Here is a 7,903-nt window from a genome sequence, read left to right as displayed (position 1 = left end):
AGGACAGATCTGGAGCAGTGGTCCTTCTTGGAGATTGTCAGAGAGCCACAATTCAGCTTCAGACATTGGGACAACAGTGAGTTTTATGACAGCTAGGACAGCAGTTAAGAGAGGGGAATGTAAATTACTGCTCCTGAGAAGTTTGCACTGAAGATGAGACTTTAAACACTCAGAAATACCCAGTGCTTAATGTAGCTAACTTCTTAAAACTGTATGTTTTTAACTGGCTTTTTTCTTGTCTGTTGCAGGTTGCATGTCTGGTTGGACTTGATGCATGACATTTGCATGACAGCTAACAGCCTAGCTCTGGATGTGTCATTGAGCAAACATGGCCTACTCAGCAAACACTAACGGCAGTGCTACAGGTAACTAACTGGGAACACTTTTCCCCCCTTTGGATTGTTAATCTATTTACACACACACACACAAAAAGCCAAGTGATTTTTATTTAATTGTGAAAGTAGCAGAAAAAGGGAAGTAGCAGTACCTAAAACTAAATATTGAGAACTAATTTCCTGGTAGATCACAGCCTGTTTGTTCCCCCACTGCCAGCCCCCATAATTTTTAAATATTTAAAGTGCAGAAGGTTGTTTGCAAAGATGTAAGGGTTGGCACTCAGCCGTTCAGCAGTCAGCGCGCTTTGCTTCCAAGGACCTATGTGGCTGTACACCAGGCTCTGAGAGGCCTAGGGCTCCGATGGAAAAAGTCATGTGGTTGTAATCCTGTGTCTGTAATTAACTTGTGAGATTAACCATCCTTTCTCAGGTACTGAAAGGCCAGGGAGATCTTACAGCCGCTTCTGGAGGCCTACAGGAAAACTGGGGAGGGACTTTTTAGAAGGGCGTGTAGTGATAGGACAAGGGGGGATGGTTTTAAATTGGAAGGGGGTAGATTTAGATTGGAAATTAGGAAGAAATTCTTCACTACAAGGGTGGTGAGGCACTGGAACAGCTTGCTGAGGCTGCCCCCTTCCCTGACAATGTTCAGGGCCAGGTTGGATGGGGCTTTGGGCAACCTGGTCTAGTGAGGGGTGTCCCTGCCCATGGTTGGGGCATAGGAACATGATCTTTATGGTCCCTTCCAACCCAAACCATTCTATGATTGCTGGTCACCCTTATTGGCCAGGCTGATTTTTGTTTCCTGCTCGTCAGCGAAACAGAAAAAGGATTTCTCAAGCAACATCAAGAGGAGGTGTTTGTTTCAATTCACTCTTCCCTTATTTTAAGAAGATCCCAAGACATCTATTTCTGTTGGGTAGTACGCTGAAATAGATCACCTGTTCAAAGGTTGCTGAGGACGACTGACAGGTCAGGAGGGGGCAGAGGTTGCAGAACATTTGATAACAGCACAGCAGCAGTGTTCTTCCTGCAGTTGTGTCAATATTTTCCTGTTCTCCTGATCACTGCACAAACACAGCTGTAACCCACTAAAGCTGAGGCTGCTACAGTGGGATTATATGGAAAATTTCAAGTGCATGGCAGGAGCTTGTGGGTGCTCTTTTGAGACCTCCTATTGTAGGTAGGATAATTTATCAGTGAAGGCTGGGGTGGCTGGGAGCACTTTGAATATCCTGGGAAGGAACATTAAATATCTCATTATGCATGTAAATAGAAATTTCAGCTGCTTTTCCTCTTCTAAAGCTCATACACTGGTGTTAAAGTGCTATTTGCTAAATCACGATATGCACGTACTGCAAATGGGCTTATCTGGTGAGTTTTGGCACCTACATCCTTTGAAAGTACCTCCTAGTATGAACCTCCTGAATTACTCACTGTGCTTACTGTAGAATTGTTCTAATTAGTGCAAGGGATTAAATAATTTTGTGTGCAGGAAATTAGAAATAGAGTGTCATTATCTGCAATTTATGCAAAAGAATAATTTTTTAAAGCTAGTAGAAGTTACATGAAAATATCAGAGCTGCTTTTATCTGTTGATGATTTAAGGCTGAATTTATTAATGTTGTTAAATCCTGATCTCCCCTCCCCTTTTATAGTTATTCTCCAAGAAAGAAACTATATCCTTTTGTAACCTTTTGTAATCGTTTTCAGAGGTGAATTTCAGAACCTCTGCTGTGTGATTTAACTGTCACTGTTTACTGCCTAACCCCCCCCATGTAACTTCACTTTTTTTAGTAATACACTTTTAACTTAAGTCATGCAGAACAATTCTGTCTGCTTACACAGAAAGAAAAATTGTGCATAGACTGTTACTGATTGGTTTACTAATTCTTCACCCTCCCTGCAGTAGAATTGAAAAAGTTGATAAGCTGATATGTAAGTCTAAAAGAAGGTAAATGCTTTCACTGGGTATGTGTTAATGCAAGATGAAATTTTAGTTTCAGGATTGTTTTGCAAACAAAGCTTGCAGTGTGGAAGCTGTTTGCTCCCTTATTCGTAGAAAGACGCTATAATAAATTGCAAGTATTTAATTCAGAATTAAATTGGACAGCATTTTGCAGAGACTGTCAGGACTTGTTGGTTTTGCAAACCCTCGAGGCCGGCGTTCTAACACGCAGCTATGTATGCCAGTGTCTCCAAAACCTCAGCAGTTCATAATGGACAGAGTATTGGGCTGCAGATACCTGCGATTTGTTATCCTGCCATGCTGCCTGGGAGAGAATGCTTTGGGATGGGCAGGAACAGATTTGGGTGTTGGAGGTATTGAAGCAAGTTTCTTAATTGCATGGAGCTCTTAAGAGTGGAAAGACAAACTTCAGGGGTGGTGTTTTCTGCACCCTCTGAATCAATCAGCAGCGGGAAAAAGAACTAGAAAGACTTGTTGTGGACTACTGAGCTGCGTTTATGTTACTTGAATATTTTGGCAAATTTGACCACATGTTCAGCTGCATTCAAGTACGAGGTGACTAAGGAGCAGTGGTTTGCTTTCGTTAACTCGAGAATGTGAGTACTTACACTGTTAAGTGATTATGCCTGTGTGCCATTTTGGTCAGCTTTTTCAGTATAGGAGACTATATGGGCTACTGCTGCTGCAGATAAAATCTGTAGAAAAATACTTGAATTTGGAACATGTTTTCAGGAAAGGATCAAGCTATTTTGCACTTGTATTTGTATAGAGATTATATTTTTAACGGTGTTTATGGGAAGTAAATTTGCTGTAAGTATTTTCAGTGAGATAAGCTACAAAGCAAGTGATGGCTTTACCATGAAGCCACCTATCATAAATTTCTCTGCTTCTTGCATATCTCAGTAAAAACGTAAATGTGGCAAATAAATAACAAAGAGACTGTGATTTAGACTTCAGTCAATAGTTTTGTTTGTTGATGACTTAAAGTTTTATCATTCAGTTCCGAGTTTCATTGCACAGAGGTCTTGCAGTGAACTGGTTTTCTCTGAGCTGCAAGCCTACTTGCTCATCTTTATACACTCTGTAAGTTGGTTTGGAGCCTTGGTACTGGTTGTGGACTAGCGTCTGTCAGAGTTGTGCCACCTGCTCAGAAAATAGCTGAAGTTTTCTCTAACACTAGTGATAGCTAAATCGGTGCTTGCAGGGGAAAAAAAATTGCTTTATTTTATCAGTTGTGTGCTGGGTAGTGACAATTGTTCATTCCTCCAAGTCTGCCCAGGTGACATACGAGCTTATTACTCAGTCCAGTAAATTCAGCAGGGTTAAGGAGTGCATCAGGGGCTGGGAAATAACCTGCGTCTGCAGGGAGCCATTAGGAGGCTGGACTTGTTTTGGTGCATGATACAAATTAATTTCTTTTTGCGTAGTACAAGAAAGAAAGAAAAAAGAAGGTGATTGTTTCTCAAAATAATATTACTGTCTTCATTAACTGCTGGGTGAAAACTTCCAGCAATTGTTAGCTTCTGTGCTTGCTAGCACTGATGCATAAATCATCTATTTAATGAGGTTCTGCCAACATTTCTGTAGAAAGGTCCTCCAGTCAGCTACAAAAAGTACAGTGTACACCAGCCTAAAACTTACCGGGCAGTCTGGAAATACTTCTGGCTGGATTTTCATTCCTTTCATACCTGATTAGCTGAAACTCTTGTTTTCAGAATACATGGTCTGAAAGGCACCAAATTGTGTGAGATTCCAGTCCAGTTCCATTTATTTTGATGTAGAAAACAAGGAAGCAGCAAAACAAACACAGGAGACTGATTTAAAAAGATAAAGAGTTGAAAAACATACTTGTTCTAACCATAATGAAAACATCTGTTTTATTTGACTTCCCTAAACACCTCGTGCTCCGTATCCAGAGACTGCAGAATTGTCAATCATTAGCAGGGACGTACTTAACTATTTTGACAGAAGAAAAGCTTTTCCAGCTTTCCTGGGTAGGATGGGCTGCAGGGGTCAGTGTGGCAAGGCTGTTGCACAAACACTTTCTTTACTTTGCTGTGAAGCAAATACAGACTGTTTTCTGTACATGGTGCCTGAGATTTCCCTGATCCTTTCTATTTTCTCCATTCTGTCTGTGCCTTCACCCTCACTCTTGTTCAAGGATTGGTCTTTCTATGCTTTGCCATGCCACTTTTAACATGCTTCTGTTTAGAGTAATACTACAACTTACATGGATTCATTTCTACTGTTTTCCTGCATGTATAACTCAACTTTACTTTTTTACCTTCATCTGGTTCCTACACAGTTCTTAAAGCAACTCAGCATCATTTTTTTACTGTAGAGCAAAGAACTGCTGCCACAATAGCCAGTGTGCAGGCATCAACTATTTTCCCTCCCAGTTTATTCCTTTCACTTTCAGCTTCCCAGGCAGCAGGAGATGTCACCCCCAACCTAATCTGGGCATTCATCTCTGCTCTGGTGAGCATTCCAGGGGCTGCAGGGCCATGGATGGTCCCTGGTTCCCCAGCAGCACCCTGGTGTCCCTCTGGTTATTTTATACACACACAGTGACTCTGCAGCACCCTGGGGGCCTCTGGTTAGATTTTTTCTTTGTATTTGAGCAGTTTTGTTGACTCATAAGTGGAGTTACAACTATGCACCAGTTAATCAGAGAATGGGGCCACTACGAGAGGCTGCTGCCTGAATTAATTTTGTTTGAGATATTAACATCAGTGTGATTCAAACACCAAATGTTTAATAAATGTGTTTTCCATCTGCTGGTATATAAATGCTTAAACAAGTGTTGTAAAGTATTATGAAAACCCCTGTTGACTTATTAACCCTTTTTATTGAAGCCAGTAAATAGAACACGCGTTTGCTTAGAGTGAATGTTTTTATCATACACATCCTCTGCATTGATTTGTAGCAACTCTTACCAAACAGTTGTAGGTGCTCTCTCAGTTACTGGATTATTTGAGTTAGAGCCTCTCTTATTATTTAATTCTCCTGGTGTGTATAATCTTCAGCAATAAGCACGTAGTTTTGCATGATTTCCAGCCCAATTTTCTGAAGTGTAGTTATAGAAGGAAGTGCTGTGCACCAGAACATTGTCACTATTACTAATTTCAGCAGAATATCATAGAATCATAGAACGCTGTGGGTTGGAAGGGAACTCAAAGATCACGTAGTTCAACCTGTTCCCCCCTTCCCCCCGCCACAGGCAAGGACAGGCTCACTAGACCAGGTTGCGCATAGCCACATCCAGTTTTAATTACAGACCTTCAGTCCATGAAGACACAAAGAAGTTAGCAATTGGAAGTGTTTGATTGCTAGGTAGTAGTCAGTCCAACAGAGCCTTTACTTCCGAGTGTTGTAGGTGCCTGTCACAAGAGCCCATCCGACAGCAGCTCCCTGCAGCTTTCCTGTAGGGTAGGTGTCTCCAAGGTATCGCTCCAGTGCTACTGACACCCCGAGCTCCGAGCTTAGCAGCCTTAAATGCACGCTGGGTTTGCTTACCTTAGCAGATGCGAATGGCCAGGGTTCAGGTGAGTTTGTATTATCACATCAGCCATGCAAGCAATAGTAATTTGGTTGAGTCAGTGCTGTGTGATGAGAGGCTATTTTAAGCCTGGGCTTGCTCTCCTACCATGCTCTCTGCTCTCAGCCTGCATCTGATAACTATCAGAGTTAGCAGGGATGGGCGTACGCCTGAGGTGTGCTTCAGCAGCTGGTGGGAGACTCTTGCCATCCAGAAAGCCTACTGAATTGCCTTGTGCTTTTAGGATGGGCAGATGGCATTCAGGGCTGTCACTGGGATCCTGCACCTGCCTCACCCACAAGTGATCTAGTGAGTCACTCTGGTGGTGCCCAGTATTTAAAAACAAGCTCGGGTGGGACCCTGAAGTCTGTGGGGTGAAGAGTAAGTAAGCCTCCAGTGATTTCACATCAAGTCTATCATAAGGTGTATCAGAATTTCCATCAGTGTGCTGTAGTACACTCGCTGATACCAAATCTGCCTTACAGACAGATGGCTGGAGATGGAGCACACAATCTCACAGCCAGTGCCAACTTTCTACTTGAACTAATACTTGTTTCTTCTGCAATTGGTAGGTGAAACCTGGAAACCAAGGGTGTATTTGTTGTTGCTTGGAAACACACTGACTTGCATGTGCCTAACCTATTGGCCTTTATCAGACCACAGAGGACCAAGGATCACACATCTTCCTTTACATAAGACTTGTTGCCTGAAGAATGCCCTTCAGGCTTGATTTTGGAATCTGCTGGAAAGGGAAGAGGTAGGGAGGAGTTAGGAAGCATACAGTAAATACAGTGTCATTAGGAGTTGAGGACATAGAGCCTGGCTCAGGTTGCCCAGTCCTTAGGAGTGGAAACTGGATGTGACAGGAAGAAGATGGCCCAAGACACAAAGCCTTATAAGATGTAGATTCTATGCAAAAGGACAAAGTGCCATGAAAAACAGAACAGATTTAATTGGTCTGTGTTTTGTTCAGAGATTACTGCAATTGTGTCTTGTTCTGGATTATCTTCTGCAGCTGTGCAGAAACTTCTTACATATCACCTAGACAGAGGACTGTGTTCATTCCTCTCTTACAAGACTTGTTAATGGAGTAACTCTCTTTCCTTGTCTGAGCTGTTGTGATACACTTGCATGGGCAGCAGCTGCACCTTCTCATGCGGCCTGTTGCTGCTCCCTGTGGAAGTACATGCCCACTACAGTCCTGGAGGCAGCTGAGAGTGCTGGTCTTGTATTGCAAAGCCAACAGTTCTCTAGGGACTAAACCAGTACTCCTTGCAGTTTATGGTACCCTGCAACCTCACTGAGATTAACAGTGGCAAAAGCCCTTGGGCTCTGTGGTGGAAACCACAGCTTTGCACCCATGTGGTAGATTCAGAAAATCCTGCAGTGGCCACTTAATCTAAAAAGCCTGTGTTTTCCCCCAAAACTATTCTTCTGTATTCCTCGCTCCCTTCCAAAATTCTCCTGCAGTAAGTAATTTATGAATAATGCCCATGAATCTCCTCCCTGTGGGAAGGGAAGGGATTCTGTTGCCCTCAAAAGGATGTGGTCCCCCAGGGAATTGGCCTGGATAGAAACAGCCTGACTACAGCCAGTTGTTGTCGGTTTGTGAACACTGAGTGCCTGCATTCAGACATGTTCCTTGCAAAAGGGTTACTGCTGAAGGAGCAGAAGTCCTTCAGAAGCTTCTTGTAAGGGCCACCTCTCCTCCTCCCCTTTCGTGCCATTTGTAAGGCTTTGTGTTAGTGATGACAGAAGGGCAGCTCTTCCCGTATCATATTTTCACAGCAGTTTTAAGGGCTGAGGGAGCTCTCAGGCTGCCCATGTTGGCATTGCTGCTGTATCTCCATTTCCTTCCTCTGGAAACATGAGTCTCCTTGGTGGCAAAGTACAGATTCCTGCCAGGATGTCCCTGTGTGACCAGCTTCACAACAGAACTATGCTTGTGACCTTTCTTTCTCCCATTACCTCCTCTGATTTCATCCTGAAATCACACTTAACATATTGGCTGAAAACAATGGTTGGCCTTTGATGTGTGATACATGTTCCAACTTGCAGTGT

At 42.9% G+C, this 7,903-nt stretch overlaps 1 protein-coding gene across 1 annotated transcript in view; it reads left to right on the top strand.

The window, feature by feature from the left end:
- Positions 1–328: 328 nt before the first annotated feature.
- Positions 329–7,903, top strand: part of KANK1 (KN motif and ankyrin repeat domains 1) — a gene marked incomplete at its 5' end in the record, with an annotated part of 53,064 nt that continues 45,489 nt past the window's right edge. The window contains one exon of the mRNA XM_084278649.1: positions 329–365. Coding sequence (XP_084134775.1) covers positions 329–365 — 37 coding nt within the window. The remainder of the gene's footprint in view (positions 366–7,903) is intronic.

The sequence above is a fragment of the Gallinula chloropus genome (genome assembly GCF_964237585.1).
Source record: "Gallinula chloropus genome assembly, chromosome: Z".
NCBI classification, from domain to species: domain Eukaryota; kingdom Metazoa; phylum Chordata; class Aves; order Gruiformes; family Rallidae; genus Gallinula; species Gallinula chloropus.
The sequence above is the reverse complement of the archived record's forward strand: the minus strand, read 5'-3'. Positions and strand labels throughout refer to the sequence as shown.